The following is an 18,406-nucleotide window of genomic DNA, read 5'->3' as shown; positions in this document are numbered from 1 at the left end:
TGGGGAGAGATCTGGGGTTTGCTGTTTTATTTTGGTTTTAAATGAAAATGTTTTAAAGTATTATTTGTAAGCCACCTTGCAGTAGAAAGAAAGGCAGGAAATTAATGTTTTAATATATAAAAATGCTTCTAATTTAGTTCGGTTTACGCTTCATACTTTTTGCCAGAATGTTATACCAGCTCTCAGGAAACATTGGCCGTTTTCGCACTAGCGTTTACTCCGGCGTAGCACCCCATTTACCTCCGGATCTTTTCCTGGTTTTCGCACCTGTTGCTCCGGCGCTGTGGTTTGCTCCGGTGCTGCAGGGGTTTCACGCCGGAGTATCTTGATCCACCTGCTTCCGGAGTTTTTGAAAACCTCCGGATCCACTCCGGATCCACTCCGCGGAGTTTGCTGTGGGAAATCCATCCACGCCGGATCGACTGCTTTGTGGGCGTCACCCTCTCCCTTTCCGTCCTCCCACCCCATCCACCCCCTTGGCCAATCATCAGCCCTTCGCGGCGCTTCCCAAAAGTGCCCGCACGGCCATTTTTTTTTTAAACTTCATATTTCTTGCGTAATAGCGATATTATTGCTTTTCTGCTGTTGCGTTATTTCGTTAGTTCGTTAGGTCGCCGTTGCAGCTGCAAGCGCCAGCCGGGGAAAGGGCAGAGCGCGGAGGAAATCCCAGCTTCGCCACCCGGGAGGGAGCGAGGCTGGGAAGGGAAGAACCTGCCAAACACACACACACTAGTGCTGGGAGGCTTAAATGTAAAAGCTTTCTCCAGTTTGAACAACGTGTAGTGTGTCGCCATAACCATTTCGTTATAACGCAACCATTTCATTATGGCGCAACCATTTCATTAGTTCGTTAGGTCGCCGTTGCAGCTGCAAGCGCCAGCCGGGGAAAGGGCAGAGCGCAGAGGAAATCCCAGCTTCGCCACCCGGGAGGGAGCGAGGCTGGGAAGGGAAGAACCTGCCAAACACACACACACTAGTGCTGGGAGGCTTAAATGTAAAAGCTTTCTCCAGTTTGAACAACGTGTAGTGTGTCGCCATAACCATTTCATTATGGCGCAACCATTTCGTTATAACGAAATAGCGTTAGTCCACGCAGCCAGCGGAGGCGACTGGGGACACCCAGACAACTCCGCGGAGCGCGCTGAGCACCCGCCAATCACCATCAGTGGCGGGAAGTTGACATCCAGATTCTCCACTGTGAATGCTTCTGTTAACACATAAAGGGCTGTGGAGGATGCTACAGCTGCAGCCAATCCATAAGCAGAAGCGGCACACGTGACGCTCTTGTTACGTTGTTACGTAGTTACGCAACCAGACTTGCGCTTAAAAAAAAATGATTGACAGGGCATCGAACTCAAGTCGATGCTAGTGCGAAAACGATTTGAGCTTCATGGAAAGCGACTCCACTAAAGAGGCAATGTGCGAAAACGAGAAAAATGATCCGGACATAATTGCGCCGCGGAACAAGGGGAGCAAACGCTAAGTGCGAAAACGACCATTGATTTGGCTGTTTAAACTGGAGTTTCTCTCTGCTGTTCAACTGCATCCAACCTTAAATTATAGAGGATGTGGGTTAAATTCCCTATGCTGACAGCACACCACACTCTATGTTGGCTCATTTTCACACAAGCACACAACAGAAGGTCTTGAAATGAAACTCACAATGACAGGCCGCAGCATAGAAATGAACGCACAGAACCGGCCACGTTCTTCAATTAGGGCCTTCCTAACAGCCTGTTTCTCCGTTTCTTCAAGAAGCAGGTACTTGTCGTTCACATCTTGTAACGCACTGTCCAGTTGAGGCTGGATGTCTCCTCTTCCTGTTCACATAGGAGAGAAACATAAATTGATCCTTAGTTCAATGCAACTCCAGCAAATCCACTATCATTTGTACCGTTTTGCACACGTTCAAACTTGTACGTGTGGCACTCCTCAACGGTGCTGCAAACACATCTGTATGGCTGTTCACTACACATCTGGATTCAAACAGGTAGATTCCCACCCACAAAATCAATTCTGCTTCAAGCAAGCCCCCCAAATTCAAGCCAATTTGTTTTTGCTTCAATCTAAATCAAAAGAGCTCCGATGCAAACGCCATGCCATGCCCTTCATAACAAGTTAATCAGAAAAGGATGTGGGAAAGGGAGAAGGTACAATAGTTACCTGTCGTGTAACAAGCAAAGATATTTTCCCCCATTAAGTAAGTAAAACAAAGACTGAAACGGCTTAAACTACGTTGATCCAGATTACATATCTCCAGAAAACAGTCTCACTGTAGTTTCACAGAATCTCGCTAGGGGGCTCCATTTTTAAAACCCTGAAAAGATGGCTTCCCAAGTTCCCATCCTGTCCTCAGTCTTCACTTGTAACATTCATGCGCAGGACAGAATGGATGTTGTTATAGGATACTGTCTGATCCATGGAGGGCAATTCAATGTTCCACATACTTGCAAATCTGACCAGAAGATTTGGCAATATATAGATATTTTCTGGCAGAAACTGAGAGGGAAGAATAGAAAACCTGAAAACAGCTGATTTAGGATCAAGGTGGCAAGAAGAATCCTGGGAATTAGCTCCCAGGACTCTACCAGTACACTAAGAAGTTGGTTAGTGGCCCACCAGAGTTCAACAAAAGGCCATCAGAACTCTGGGAGATGTCAGCTGCCTTCATTCAAATCTACATCAAAAGCAAGACTTCAATAAGGTCTACAAACAAACTTTACACACACACACATGCTCAGGAATAAACCATAAATCAAGCAATTGTTATAAGTTTTGCTGCAAACTTGTAAACACACACAGGGGGCATTTATATTAAAATGTATGCACAAATCGATTTCCTGCCAAATGAATTCCAGCAATATGGCTCCTCCCATATTCCATATCCCCATCTCAAGTGGTGGTCGAATTCCCAGGAAAAATAATTAATCTTTAAGATGTACATTAATATTGACACGTTTCCCAGGAGAACTTCACTCTAAAAGAAGTATTGGTAATTGAAGCTAGCACGAAAGAGCAGTTAATTTAAACATTAACTTACTCTTCTGAGATTTTCAGAGAACCACACAGTAAAAATATGCCTCAGCACATACACACCCCATACACATCCTTTAGGACAGTGGCCCCCAATCTTTTTGGCCCCAGGGACCGGCCAGCCCACCATGGCCCCAGGGCCAGCAGGATGGGGTTACCAAATTTGGACCCCCCACTCCCCGCGGTGCCTCCTCCCCGCCCCCTGTAGTGTCTCCTCCCCCCTCCGTTTTCACAAGTTTAAGGCTGGGGAAAGGGCAGTGAAGAGCCTCCCCAGCTCTTTAAAGGCCAGCCCCCTTGCCAACCAGCTGACTGGCGGAGGAAACCGCAGCAGCAGCGGCAGCGATCCGCTGATAAACCTGCGCTGCCCTTGTGCTCTCCCCACTTCCTTCCTGGACATGGAAAGGAAGCAACGGCAGCGTGGCTTTTTTAGCAGGTTGCTGCCACTGCTGCCGTGGTTTCCCCCGCTGATCAGCTGATTGGCGAGGAGGAGCGGCCTTTAAAGAGCTGGGAAGGTGCTTCATCACCCCTTTCTTGGCCTAAAACTTGTGAAAACAGAGGAAAAGAAGATGTGCCACGGGGGGGGAGGGGACAGCCAGGCTGCATGGTGCTGTGGGGATGAGGGGCACCAGGGCTGCACAGTCCAGTTGCTAACAGGCCGTAGATCGGTACTGGTCCGCGGCCGGGGGTTGGGGACCCCTATATTAGAAGAGATGAGGGGAGGGGGGAATTGTCACTAAAACTGTGGACTTTTATTTAAATGTGGCTGAAGGTCACATCCTGTACATTTCACATAAACCTGTGTACTTCTTCTGTCATTTAGAAAAATTTATAGCTCGACAATCATGCTTCAGGAAATAAAGATAGTACACATGGCAAATGGTCCAACACACTGAATGTCTTCACATGTCCAAAGATCACAGGACAGACAGACTGGGCTTATTTCTAAAGCAACAGAAAAGCTGGCAGCTCCTATATTTCTATTCCCTCACTCTTGAAAGGATTCCACACAACACGGAGAGCCCCAAGACAAATCCTGTTCCATCTGATCACCATTCCTACTAGGCACAGCTGTAGCAACAGGAGCATCTAAGGACTCGGAAGGACAGTTTACATCCCGTTTACGGGAAAGGGTTGAATATAAACCTACATAAATAAATAAATCTTCCTCTCAAAATCTTCAGCAGTCACCACTGTTGCCAGGAAGAGCCAAGAATTGCACTCGCTCCATTGGCCTGGATAAAGAAAACCTGCCTCCTTGCAAAGGAAACCATTTGGTACTACAGGGCCCTGATTGTTAAGTAGCACACTTGTGGGGGCAGAGGGAGAATCCCCCACTGCTAAAAAAAAGGGGGAGGCCATAGTCACAAGGAAGATGCTGAACTAGATCTATCCATCATGGCCATCCAGGGGCAGTTCCAGGTATTCTGCTTCCACAGGCAGGGCACTGGTGGGGCAGCCAAGACCCCTAAAGCCTGGCTTGTGGCAAAGTGGAAAGCAATTATGCCAGTCACCCCTTAACAAAAGGCAGAACTCCTAAGTGGCTGTTTGTGTTATTTCAATGGCAAACCAACCCAGTGGCAGTTATGGAAAATTCAGAGATCAAGATGATTTGGGAGATGACCTTTCACTTCACTACAGCTGTTACAACCCCATACCTAAAACCAGCACTGCCTTTGAAAAAAAAAAATCTTTCTCTATTTGCCACAGTGTGAACTGCTTTGGAGGCCTGTTGTCAGGCAGAATAGAAGAGGAGGAGGAAGAGGAAGAAGACGACGACAACCAGATTACAGGAGTTAATTTGCTATGGGGTCAGTACCAGTGCCCAGGGCCTCAACATATTAAGAGGCCCACCTGGGAACAGCTAGTGCTGCCATCTTGGTTCTCTCAGCATAAGGCCTATCCCGACAATAGATGGTAAGGGTTGTTTCTGAACTTACAAAGTCCTGTGTGAGTAGTAACCCAAAAAGAAGCTTTTATGATAGCCTAGGGAGCTATTTTAAGATATTCTGAATTCATTTTCACAATCCCCACTGAAAACATCTCCACTCACCATCTTGAGCAACAGTTACAGAGCTGCTCAAGCAACCTGTTCCCACCCCCAAGGCCAGAATGTGTCCCATTCAGGGCACTGCTTCTGCCAGTCACTTCATCTCCTACCCAGTGAATGTTACTTAGAGTCACTCGCACCAAAGGAAGAAGCCAGGAGCTCAGATTTCAAGAACTGCCAGAAATCACCTGGCTACTCAAGTGCAACTGTGCATGGCAGAAACTTATACTTGAAGCCAATTCATTTTAATTAAATCCTTAAACCTGCTGCTGCTAAGTGCTGAGGCGAGCCATACGAGTGCAACTAGGAGCTCACTGATGCAGAAACCCACAGTCTAGCTCAGTCGCAGAATGGGTGCCAGAAAGTCTCCAGAGCTCAGGACATTGGTGTTAATCAGGCCTTGAATTCAGCAGGAGCTCACAGGAGTACAACTCCTGAACCTTTCTGAGGGTTCCCTCTCTTCCTCCCCACCTACCTTGTCCGTTGAACGGTAGGTGCAGCTGCATAACAATCCCTGGATTAGGAGAGCAGGCAGCCAACCAGCCACTGGGGCTTTGCCACACCCCCAGCAGCCCTCATTAACCCCTGAAGAAGCCCACACCACCCTTTCTCCACTTCTTATGTGATTTTGGGCAGCACAGTACGGCATGCACCTTACTCTGGTCACATGGCAACAGAGCAGAACTTCCTTTTGCCAGGACTCTGCTAAACCACTCACTTAAGTGTATGCAGCAATGATGGAGAGGGCACCCAGATTACCAGAACTGGTGCCACAGTCCACCCACCTCAGCCCAGAAAGTATTTCATCCATCTAAGACAGTGCTGGCCAAACTTGCTTAATTTAATAGCCACACAGAATATACATCAGATGTTTGAGAGCTGCAAGACATGAACATCAGATGTTTGAGAGCCATGGGTCAGGAGGAAGGAAGGAAGGAAGGAAGGAAGGAAGGAAGGAAGGAAGGAAGGAAGGAAGGAAGGAAGGAAGGAAGGAAGGAAGGAAGGAAGGAAGGAAGGAAGGAAGGAAGGAAGGAAGGAAGGAAAATAGATGGGGAGGAAGGGGGAGGAGGATGTGGAAGGAAAGCAACTTTAACTTTCAATGCATTCTCCAAGCCGCCAGCTGGAGAAGTGATTTATAGAGAGAAATGCCTTCTCCAAGTCAGCAAACAGGGTAGTGGGGGCTTTGAGAGCCACACAATATCTTTGAAAGAGCCACATATGGCTCCTACCGTTTGGCCACCCCTGCTCTAAGGCAGCTTGAGTTCAAAGCTTGAAGCCACTAAGCAGGTAATTCTGCTCTGCTTACCAAGGAATGATGGACACACTGTGCTAGTATTTAAACCAGGCCTAGTCAATTCAGAAGCTTCATACCTTGTAACCATTCTGGCAGCAGATCCTTATGTGCCTGTCTACGATGGGAGCAGGGAAGGGGGGTAGGGGATAGCGCCGTCAGGCCACAGCCAAACTATGGCAACTTACGGGCTTCCAAATAAGGACACTAATAAGGGTGGTTTGCCACTGCCTTCCTCTGCAATAGCAACCCTGGACTTCCTTGTTGGTCTCCTGTCCAAATACTAATCAGGACAGATCCTGCTTAGCTTTCAAGATTTAAAGAGACTGGGTTAGCATGGGCCATCCATAATAGAGTCTGTGTAGGATACCTTCTTTTCACCTCAGAACTTTCCTTTTCTGTGAGGCCTTTCCCTTAACGCCTCAGTTTTCTCAAATGGTTATATTAGGAACCATTTGAGTGGAGGAAAACTTTTTTGTTTTTTGCTTGAGGAACGCTGTGAACTACTAGAATAGAGTCTCAGTCTAACTGTGCTTAAAACTTAGAATCCCTCACTGCTAAAAGGGGGGGGGGGCATAGTCACAAGGAAGATGCTGAACTACAGTGAATAACAGTCAGACTGCAGAGTTTCCTCAGGGTCAAACTAGTGGGCAGTATCCTACGATTCTATGCACGTGATGGCTCTTCTCCTGTTCCTGAAGTCACTTCCACAAAAATATCATTCTTAGGGGTCATGGGAGTCATGTAAAGGAGTACTCAGGTGACTGGGGGTGGGGCTGGAATGAGAAAGGACAAGGAAGTGAAAGCCCTCCTTCTTCCTTTCACCCCCTTGTTCCTCTTTACTGACCCACGTGGATCTCACACCCCTAGAAGGATCTTTCTCTCAGGGGTTGGAAGGAACTGTGGGGAACATGGGAGAACTGCCATGCCAAGATAGCTGGAGAGCTCCCAGTTGCACTGGGGACCAATTCAGATTGGAACCGTGAGGGGAAGGGGCCTTTTCCTTGCACAGTTCTCCCAATTTGCAGAGTCTTCCGAGAACTGCTCTAGATTGGGAAACAAACATGGAGGGATGCTTAAACTTGTCCTCCTCTCACATATGGTACCAATCTGAATCAGGTTCTTCCAGTCTAATAACTGAACTTTTAAAAGAATGCTGGGAGTTTTGGACATGGATTTCACAGCATATTCTCTGGTTTGGACTTCACAAGTAGAAATTTCCTCATTTTGCTCTTTTCTGTCTGTATCCTGCCCAGCTAAAGTAGTAAAGAGTTTTGTGTTTCATGTTGCCTTTGGCAACTGTTGGGCCAGCAGCAAACTGTAGTAACAGGCTCAGTTTTTTTGTTTGTTCGTTTTTCCTGACATCAAGCTGCAACCAATTTTGGGCATCCCAGTGGGGTTTTCAAGGCAAGAGACATTCAGAGGTTATTTGTCATTGCCTGCCTCTACACAGCAAACCTGAATTTCCCTGGTGGTCTCCCATCCAAGTGCTAACCAGGGTTGACCCTGCTTGCCTTCCAAAATCTAGCCTAAGTCATCTAGGTCAGGGCACAGCATACATATACTGGACTTCTCTCTCTCTCTGTTTCTGAAGAGACAGGTATTTGGGGCACAGAAGCACTGCAATTTTTTACCTACAGATGTGCCATTTGTTTCAGCCATTACCCAGCTGTGTGAAAGACTCATATATACCCTAACAGCTCATGCACATACTGGACAGGATGTAAATATTGCTCAGAGACAACATCCACTTGGGGGAAGCCCAAGACTAACAATCTTTCCCAATACACATCCACGCATCGCTCAGTCATTTGATTCAAACACTGTGTATCTGTACAGAAATTCACAGTACGACAAAGCTGTAATGGAAACCGGGGAGGACGCTGCAATCTGTTTTAGTCCTTTCAATTTCTTGTGTTCATTCCTTCAAGTGATTGATCTGGACATTCAAGGGCAGAGAGGAATGCCCACGGAATAAAAGGAAAGTGGAGAGGTTAGGAGTTTCCGAACTATTAAACGCTAGACTTTTTTGGACTCACTTACAGGTCTTAAGCTTTCAGCACAGTCATGGAATTGTGCCTGAGGCTCGTAAAGAAATGGAACTTCACATAAAAGGCCCAAGAGATCTTAACAAGGTCTTTTTTGTGGTCCTGGATAGCAATACCCTCAGGGTGCTGATGACGCACAACCAGGGAACCTGGTGGGCATAAACAGAACAGCTCTTTAACAGCTCTGCCTATTCCAAGCAGAAAATCCTAGAGGAGCAAAGGCAGACGATTGATCTTCCCCTTGCGTAATTCCATAGGGCTCCATCTTGCATATACTGCTTCTGTTCCAAACAAAACAGCCAGATAAGGAAGAGAAGAGGTTTTGTGCTTCTTTCCAGGCCTTGAATTCAGCAGGAGCTCACAGGAGCACAGCTCCTGAACCTTTCTGATGGTTTCCCCTCCTCCTCCCCACCTTGTCCATTGAATAGTAGATGCAGCTGCATAATAATGCCTGGATGAGCTCCACTACCTATTTTTCTACAAAACTACCCCTGCTTCTTTCTAGGGGAGGGACGGTGGCTCAGTGGTAGAGCATCTGCTTGGTAAGCAGAAGGTCCCAGGTTCAATCCCCGGCATCTCCAACTAAAAAGGGTCCAGGCAAATAGACGTGAAAAACCTCCACTTGAGACCCTGGAGAGCCGCTGCCAGTCTGAGTAGACAATACTGACTTTGATGGACCAAGGGTCTGATTCAGTATAGGGCAGCTTCATATGTTCATGTTCATGTACAGGAAAAATGGTCTTCTAGCCATCTTTCTCGTCTTAAGTGCATAATTACTAGTGAACCCTGAACCACGAAAAAACATATAGAGGCACAGCTAATGATTTAGAATTCGTTAAACCTTCAGGATATCCAGAGAGCATTGATGCCTTTCAACTCAGGTTCTTTACTAACACAGGTATTTTAACATGTATTTCCTTGCTGCAACATGTGGGTTGGATCCCTCATATCTGTTCTGCTAGCAGTTGTATCTTCCTCTGACGCAAGGGAATCAAGCTGTTATAATAGAAGAAGGCTCTTTACACAGGAGAAAAGTGTCACCGCCAATGCAACGAATCCACAGGATCCAACTCATGCTGCAAATTACAACCTAAGACATTTGATTTTAACTTTCAAACCGGATAAATGATCATCTCCCACTCCCAACAGCCTCACTTAAAAGTTGGCCATCTTTAATTCCAGGGAACTGCCGCAAACTGAGCAATGTACAAATAAATATTTCTACCAGCTTGAAATCTACAGAACTTATAACCATGTAGTTAGTCAAGTCATACCATGCATGCAATTTTTTAGGGGGAGGGGGGGGGGTCACAGGAATTCTCAGGGTCAAAGGCTTACAAAACAATAAAAGGTTTTAAGCACTAGACTTTAAAAGATATTCATTTTCCGATGCTTTGGCAACCATTCTGTGAAGCAGTTGTGGCTTTTCTAAAGTGAGAAGTTGGTCATGGCACAGTGGGAGACCATTGGGATATCTGGCTCAGACTTTTGGCATCTGAATGAAAGTCTATGGTTGAAGTTCTTCAAACTCCCTTTTCTTATGAAAACTGGACTGCAATATAGTCTACTTCCTTTCTAGGAAGGAACGTGCTATCAAGTCACAACTGACTTATGGTGATCCCACAAGGCAGGGGTCACCATGATTCCCACCGATACCTTTTCTGGCACCCGCCAAGTGTTTCTAGAAAGTGGGTGGGGACAAGGCTTCTGACTGACTACTGGAGATTTGATTGGTTGTGCAGATTTTTAAAAACATTGCTTTGGCAGCAGCTGCCTCCACAGCACGAGGATCTTCTCTGTGCAACTGAAGGTAAACTGTGGCAGTCATTTTGTGGCTGGCTCCACCTCCTGCAGCAGCCATTTTGTGGCTGCATCCACTGTGCTAAGTCAGAATTCCAAAGGTGCCCCCTGGCTCAAAAACACTGGGGACCCCTACCATAGGCTTTTCAAGGCAAGAGACAGAGGTGTTTCACCATTGCCTGTCTCTGTGTAGCACCCTTGGACTTCCTTGGTGGTCTCCTATCCAAGTACTCAACAGGGCAGACTCTCCTTAGCTTCCAAGATCTGATAAGATCGGGCTAACCTGGGCCAACTAGGTCAGAACAGCCTAATACAATGTGCACATATGTTTCACTGAAGGTGCAACGGCTGGGGTGGGATTCACTTGGGTGTCTCAACAGCCTAAAGCAGAGCGCTTTGCCAGGTAGGTTTGGGGCTTAAACTTGCAGAGGTCCATCAGTGGCTATTAGCCACCGCATATTGATGGAACTCTCTGTCCGGGGCAGTGATGCTCTGTATTCTTGGTGCTTGGGGGGGCACAGTGGGAGGACTTCTAGTGTCCTGGCCCCACTGGTGGACCTCTTGATGGCGCCTGGGTTTTTTTGGCCACTGTGTGACACAGAGTGTTGGACTGGAAGGGCCACTGGTCTGATCCAACATGGCTTCTCTTATATTCTTAGGTTAGGCCAATGTGCAAAGGAGCCTATCTTATTTTTCCAGCCCTGCTGGAACACTGCTGGCCTTCATGTTGTATCTGAATAAAGAGGACAGAAATTCACTCATTCATCCATGGATTTCAAGGCCAAAGTATTTTTTGTTTTGTTTTGTTTTGCTGAATTCAAAATTAAAGTCTAGGCAGCTAGCAGAGACTAGACAACCATTGGGAGGCCACAGCAAGAATTACACACACTAGCCACCGGGGGATACAAGGCAGCTTAGACTTACCCAGCGCCTCAGCTGTCGAGAAGGAAAGCGTGATGAGAAATAGCAGGATACAAAAATTGGTACAGAAAAGGAAGACAAAAGAAGTCAAAATCCAGGGTTCTAGCACTACAACCGTTTACACATCATTATCAGCCTGAAGAGAAACAAACCAATTCAGTTCGCAGTCTTGCTTTCTCAACTCTTTCACGTTTCAAAGCTACTCAAGCTAGAAAGATTAACAAGTTCCAAAAAAAAAAAAAAAGATCTGTTGGAAGTTAATGAGGCTTTATTGGGAGCCAAGGGCTTTTCACACAAACTCGATGGCTAATATTGTGGTGATGCTGTAACCTTCTTTGAGCACTCCAATGGAAAGGCAGGCTAGAGGCTCGGGAAATAAATCATCCTTAAAGGGTTAACATGACAACGTCATGAATTTGGCAGAAAATCGAACAAAGACAGATGCTGACATTCTAACCGTCCCCTAACTCAGACATGACATTTCCAATCATGCAGCTATGATATGAAGAATCAAGAAATGCTCCACAGCTTTCTGCGTTCTACTCTCACAGAGAGATTCCCTCCTCCCTCCATTTTCTGGTATCCTCTAACTATTGGATCCAGATTAGGAAAATTGTATTTTAGGCTAACCTACAAGCTGGGAACTGAAATTGTGGCTTGCAAATGACATGTTGGCAGGAAACACTAAATGCAATTTGGCACAACACCGTGACTGGACAACTACAGTAAGAGGAAATAATGGACCAGCTTGGGAAGCAGCGAACAAGGGGAAAGGAAGGGGGGTTGTGAGCGTATTGGTCCTCTGAGTTCGAATCAATAATACAGGCCTTTTCTTCTCCAGAGCGTCACACAAGGATCTTCTACATCCTTATGCAAACAATGCTTACTCGTACAAACACACCTGTGTCTACGTGCACACACACACAAACACAGGTGTGGTTAATGGGAACTCTGTATTAAAATACCAGATATCTGCAAATATAATTCCAACATCCTATCCAAGTGGAACAAAGTACGTATATTCTACCTTTGTGTTCATTTTCTGTATTGCTTATACGACATGTCTTAGTCCTTTTATTTTCCTTTGCACTGTGTTCTAAATTTGTCATCCTAGTCCCATCGCACTGGATGTCTTATGCTACCTGATTTTTTTTTTTCATCATCCACCTTGCATCTCCGCAAGAAAGACAGGCTATAAATAATGTGAGTAAAATAAAAAAGAAGTATTTGCATATGCAGCTGCTTACAGCTGCACTGTTTTCTTTTTAGGCAGTTTTGCATACTTTTTTTCCTCTTAATAAACTGCTGAAAGTCGCAGTCAGAAGATATATAATAGGCAGGGGTGGAATTCTAGCAGACGCTCCTTTGCATATTAGGCCACACACCCCTGATGTAGCCAATCCTCCAAGAGCTTACAAGACTCCTTTTTGTAAGCACTTGGAGGATCCCCAGAGCAGACCGTCCACATATTAAGTACTGGTTGCCAACATATCATAGGTTTCCGCCTACAACCACAACATCTAGAAACATTTTAAAATGATCCATTATAGACGTTCTACTACATCCTTGTGTGTGCACGTATGTCATGTGAAATAATGAAGTCCTATAATTAAATAACAGGAGCCTCATGGCACAGAGTGGTAAGCTGCAGTAGTGTAGTCCAAGCTCTGCTCACAACCTGAGTTCGATTCTAACAGAAGCTGGGTTCAAGTAGCCAGCTCAAGGTTGACTCAGCCTTCCATCCCTCTGAGGTTGGTAAAATGAGTACCCAGCTTGCTGGGGGTAAAGTGTAGATGACTGGGGAAGGCAATGGCAAACCACCCCATAAAAAGTCTGCCATGTGATGTCACCCCAGAGTCGGAAATGACTGGTGCACAGGGGACTACCTTTACCTTTATAATTTAAAAAGTATTTTTAAACATTTACCATTCTTTAGTATGAATTAAATCTTCGTTCGCGAAGTCAAGCCGAGAGAGAGAGAGAGTATGAGACTTCTGTAGATATTTGTAGCATCGAAGTAACACCTATATTACACACTAACAATTTGTTTCCAGGTCAGATTATTATCCTCATCTCCAAAAGATACCAGAAACCTATCATCTTACTAATATACAACAGGAATTCCAACACTACCTGAGTCCTTTTCTCATTAAATCTTCAAAAAGGACATCACACAATCTCCCAAAGAAATTCCACACAAAAAAGGGCTTTAAATAGAAAGAATTAAAACTTCTCTAGGCTGGTTGGAAGAAAGAAGAGAAGAATCAAGACTGAAGGAAAAGAATGAGTTTCCTGCACACGTTTTCCTGAAAATTCTATTTTACATATGAGAGAGAGATGTTATCTTTTTGGAGTCCAAAGGGCGCAAAAATATTGGAAGAAGACACAATTTCTGTATTTCATGTTGGTGTTCAAGATAGTTTGTCCCATTTTCAATAAGAATTCACATGTGGTTTTGCCCATCTTGCTGACGGAGACAGTGCTCATAAACACAGGTTCTCTTTATTGTTTGGAAAGGGAAGGAGGCCCACAAATTGAGAGTTTGCTTGAAATATTTCCCTGGGTAGCACTGAGTCAATGAGAAATCATATCCAAGCTGGGAGGAAGGGAGGGAGGAAACCTCGTATCGGCATATTCAGATATTCTGTTTAGCCACCTGACACTTGTAAAAATATTCTCCATCCCATGATTGCTTTTCTTTCAATGTGATTAAAAATTTGTGGCTGAAGAATTGGAAACTAAGCTTTCAGAACACCTCTCGGAGGTTTACTTAAGTAAAAAATTGGCACAACCAAACCTAGTAAGTCTTAAATCCAGAGATCATATCATACTATCAAAGCTTAAATGTCCAAAGCGGTTGCTGTTTTAGTGTCCAAACCCTGCATTTCCCAGTAAAACTCTGGCCACACTACTAAGAGAAACGACTACAATTTTTATCTTGTACTTTCTCTATTAACAAGACAGGAATTTATAGCGTTGTTCGGTTCCCCTATCGCATAACAAATATTCAAGAAGGCTTTATAGGCTTACAGAAAACATGAATGATGAGTTTCCACTTTGAGGAATTTAACTATAGTCCAGGAGGCAGACAAGAAGGAATATCAGACATAGAAGATCACAAGGAAACAAACAGTTGGGCAGGAAAGGCATCCACCACCTCAACAAGAGTATAAGAGTCACATACCAAGGAAAGTCAAGGGCATTCCTCCATTTTCTTTTCTCCTAGTTGCCACTTCCCTCTCCTCAAACCATTTTGGTTCAACGTATATGGCACAAATTTATTTTACGATGCACCAACGTCTGAAGCTGCCTTGTACAATTCAAACCACTGGTCCATTTAACTCTCCTGGGTCTCTCTCGATATATACCTTCAGTTAGGTGGCCATGTTGGGCTGAAACAATAGAACAAAGTTTAAGACCAGCAAAAATTTAATTCTGGGCATAAACTTTCATTTGTATACATCGGCACGAAAGCTTATACCCAGAATTAAACTTTGTTGGGCTTAAAGATGCCACTGGACTCAAACTTTGTTCAATAGACCTGAAATGGTTTAACCAAGGTTTGGATCCCATGGCAAATCTCTGCTGACGGGGAGGGGTCCATTGATTCTGCCTCTTACCTTAGACTCGCCCTGCTGTTCCTGGGGGCGGGAGCTGTCTCCCAGAATCAACATGAGGTTTGGGCTACAAGGGGGATGGGGGGGGGGATAGACTGCACTCCCAATCCACTGATGGAAAACCTTTGGTCACTGGAGATTTACTGTGGGGTCCCTCCGGACTCTCATCAACCAGAACACGACCATCCCTCCTAAACGTGTGGAATGGTAAAGTCACCTGCAAACCTGTTTGTGAGGGAGTGCCCTATATACCAACTGTGGCCACAAAGAGGCATGACTACAATTCACAATACTTGCCTTCCTGTTTGTTTTCCCTTCTCTCCCCCTGCCCACTTAACGGAACACATACAGCTAAAATAAACAACCACAAAACAGAGCTGGGGAAACCACAAAAAACCCCAGCCACAAACAACCAGGTTGCCCAGATGGCTTTTCCGGATACATCTTTTTACTGATGCCTGCCCAAATACGGTAACAGGCAAACTGTGGACAAGGTAGCTTCTAGACAAACAAATGTACACACACACAAAGACATCACTGACCTGTTCAGAAAAATGGCCAAATAATAGTTCGGTAATGTTTCACACTTTGTTCTACGCACTTTTGTTTGTTTCTGTTGGATATTTTTCTTTAACAGTATGATTCAAATGCTAGAACAGTTCAGTCACAGGAACACTGGCTTGTATCCTGCGAGATCAGAACTTCCTTGCGTTCTCCTCCTGCTAAAACACTCTAAGCACCCCTGGCGATACATACCGCCTTTGCTCATGGGGGCCGGAGGACCTTCAGGAACAGTTTAGCAGGGCAAAGTGGGATGGGTCTCCCTAGTCTCAAATACCCCAAAACCGATTCTCTCTCAGCTTCTTCACCGTTCTGGGTATGCCCAACGTGGAAAGTAAAGAGAATATCTGTCGCCGCTTAGCACACTCAAGTTCTTTTACCATTCTACTTCAACGAGGGCCAGGGCCTTTTCGGTCCGGGCCCCTAACTGGTGGAATGAGCTCTGGGCCCTGCAGGACTTATCGAGGTTTTAAGACCGAGCTCTTCCACCAGGCTTTTAATTAATTCAGCAGGCGTCCTTTGAATGTCATCACTTTCCCCAGCATTTCACCATTATGGTGTTATGTTATGCTGTTAGCCATCAGCCACATGCTGTTTACCGCCTATGTCTATTTTGTAATGTCTGTTTTTTGCTGCTCCTGTTTTGTAATGTCTGTTTTTATGAAATTATTTGTTGTTTTATTGTTGTAAGCCGCCCTGAGCCTACTTGCGGGATAGGGTGGGATATAAATTTAAAAATTAAATTAAATTAAATTAAAAGCCAATGCATCTGTTTGTAGTTACTTTCTATTGGCCCAAGACTGCCTGGCCTCCACCCTCCATGACCCATGACATTCAATAACCTGGAAGGGTGAAAGGTCTCCCTCTGCTGCTACACTCCTCAATTCTCAATCATTATACCTATTCAGAGTGGGCGTCACAGCTGCAGACCATGTTTTCTCAACAATGCTGGGAATGGTGTTATCTTTTTGCTCATCCATCTACAAGACAGTTAAGCTGGAAGCAGGGTGACTAAGTGTACACCACGAACGGGGCACAGGTGCCCAACAACTAGCTACGCAGGGCTTCAACTTCCCCCCGCCCCAAAAACTGTACAAAACCCAGGATGGCTTCAGTCAGATGTCTGCCCTACAAATGATGCAATAACTTCTTTCATTATTAAAATACATCGGTGGCGTGCATGCAGAACTTTACCCATGCTTCCATATACAAGAACCTGTTCTGCTACTTTCCCTCAACCTCCTTTGTCCCCAGCATAAATACGGACACATTGCAAGAGCCACTTAGCAGCTATTTATGCTGTTTTGGGACTGAACGCACAAGGGTGGGGATAACAAAATTTCTTTACTAAATACCAACAATACACTGGTAGGAAGGCTCACTTCTCAGGCACTGGCTCAGCACTCTGCATAGCTGGACATGTGGTCAGTTTTCTTATAACAAGGAAGGTAGCAATTTTTAGAATTTTTTGGGTTAATGAATGCTATACCCAGATATTTTAGTAGCTGAACAAAGCCTTTTTGCAAGAGAAGGTTAAGGGTATGTGTGCTCGTCCAGTAATGCAAGGTCCGCAAATGGGGAACTGTCTCACTTGCAGAGAAGGGCACTGCTGTGTGGGAAATGTTTTCCATTGTTAAACCAAGCTACTAAGCAGTAATGATGACCCTCGACCCCATCAGGATTTATGGAATATAGACTAAAGTTGTGGATCTCAAGTACTTCATGCTGGAGATGATTTAATCTGGCAAGGTGTCATACAGAAAAAGGGATCAAGATGGGTAGTCTCACTGTAGCGGTAGAAAAGAGTAAGAGTCCAAGCACCACCACCAAGGCTAACAATCAGGGCTTTTTTTGACCAGGAACGTACAGGAACACAGTTCCAGCTGGCTTGGTGCCAGGGGGTCACCTAAAATGCAAATGAGTTCCTGCTGAGCTTTTTCTACTAAAAAAAATCCCTTCTAACAATATTCATGGTAGGGTATGAGCTTGTGTGAGTCACTGGACCTGAAGACGTATACAGGAAAGAGATTAGCAACAACAATTTTGAACTACCTACAATTATTCCATGGGACCGTCAGTAAAAGTTGGATCCTGTGCTCTGCCAGTATAGGTCAATGGCAGAATCAAATTTTTCCCATTGTCTCAGCAGCTCCCCATGAGCACCGAAAAGGGGGCGGAAAGTGCAATGTCAGGAGGCAGAAAACTAGGCCGAATAGGTCAAGTAGGCACTGGCCTAGGGGCCCCCCACGCCTATAGGGATGGTGGATGTGGTAGAGCATCTGCTTGGGAAGCAGAAGGTCCCAGGTTCAATCCCTGGCATCTCCAAAAAAGGGTCCAGGCAAATAGGTGTGAAAAACCTCAGCTTGAGACCCTGGAGAGCTGCTGCCAGTCTGAGTAGACAATACTGATTTTGATGGACCGAGGGTCTGATTCAGTATAAGGCAGCTTCATATGTTCATATAGGGGCCCTGGGACAGCTTTTCCCCTATTTCCCCCCGCTTATGGCCCTCCCAGTCTGCATACGCAGCCAGCAACTGAGCCGCTCTTTGCCCGACTTGCCTGGTGCGGCTGCTGCTGGCGGCATCACCAAGTTTGCCTCTCTCTGCCTCTACCTCACAGCTTTGTCAAAGGGGCTTTGGAGAAGGTGCTCTGCCACCTGCAGCAGGGGCCACAGGTGGCAGAGCAGGCCTTCTGACTCTTGAGATAATTTGCAAGGGGATCCCTGAGATTTTGACTGCCTAGGGGTTTCCACAGGGTTTAATCCGGTACTGTAGAAGACCCACAAGGACAAAACGCCATGCTGCTCATACAGCTACCGTGAGGAGGCAGAAACAGGTGAATTCACACCTCCCACCTATTCCATGAGTAGAGCTCTTGTTGGCGCAAAAAGTTTCACTGACATAAGAGATTTTAGCTCAATTGCTTCCTTCCCTGCTACGGGCACCTGCACTGGATGTGTGTTTGGGTCCCCTAACCCATGCCAGTGTCTTTTCAGGGTTCACACAGGACTTCTGGAGAAAGCAGGAAAGATCAGCACTTTATACAATCCAAATTTTTACTTATACTTAAAATGGAGGCATTTAAAAAT

The 18,406-nt window shown here is 45.5% G+C and overlaps 1 protein-coding gene across 10 annotated transcripts in view; it reads right to left on the bottom strand.

The window, feature by feature from the left end:
* Window positions 1-18,406, bottom strand: part of MTSS1 (MTSS I-BAR domain containing 1) — a 225,664-nt gene that overhangs the window by 26,829 nt on the left and 180,429 nt on the right. For all 10 annotated transcript variants that reach the window (XM_060243235.1, XM_060243230.1, XM_060243238.1 and 7 more), the window contains exon 7: window positions 1,663-1,820. In XM_060243235.1, coding sequence (XP_060099218.1) covers window positions 1,663-1,820 — 158 coding nt within the window. The remainder of the gene's footprint in view (window positions 1-1,662; window positions 1,821-18,406) is intronic.

The sequence above is a fragment of the Heteronotia binoei genome, chromosome 7, assembly GCF_032191835.1.
Source record: "Heteronotia binoei isolate CCM8104 ecotype False Entrance Well chromosome 7, APGP_CSIRO_Hbin_v1, whole genome shotgun sequence".
In the NCBI taxonomy this organism is placed as follows: Eukaryota; Metazoa; Chordata; class Lepidosauria; order Squamata; family Gekkonidae; genus Heteronotia; species Heteronotia binoei.
Note: the sequence above shows the minus strand (reverse complement) of the source record. Positions and strands in the feature narration are given on the sequence as shown.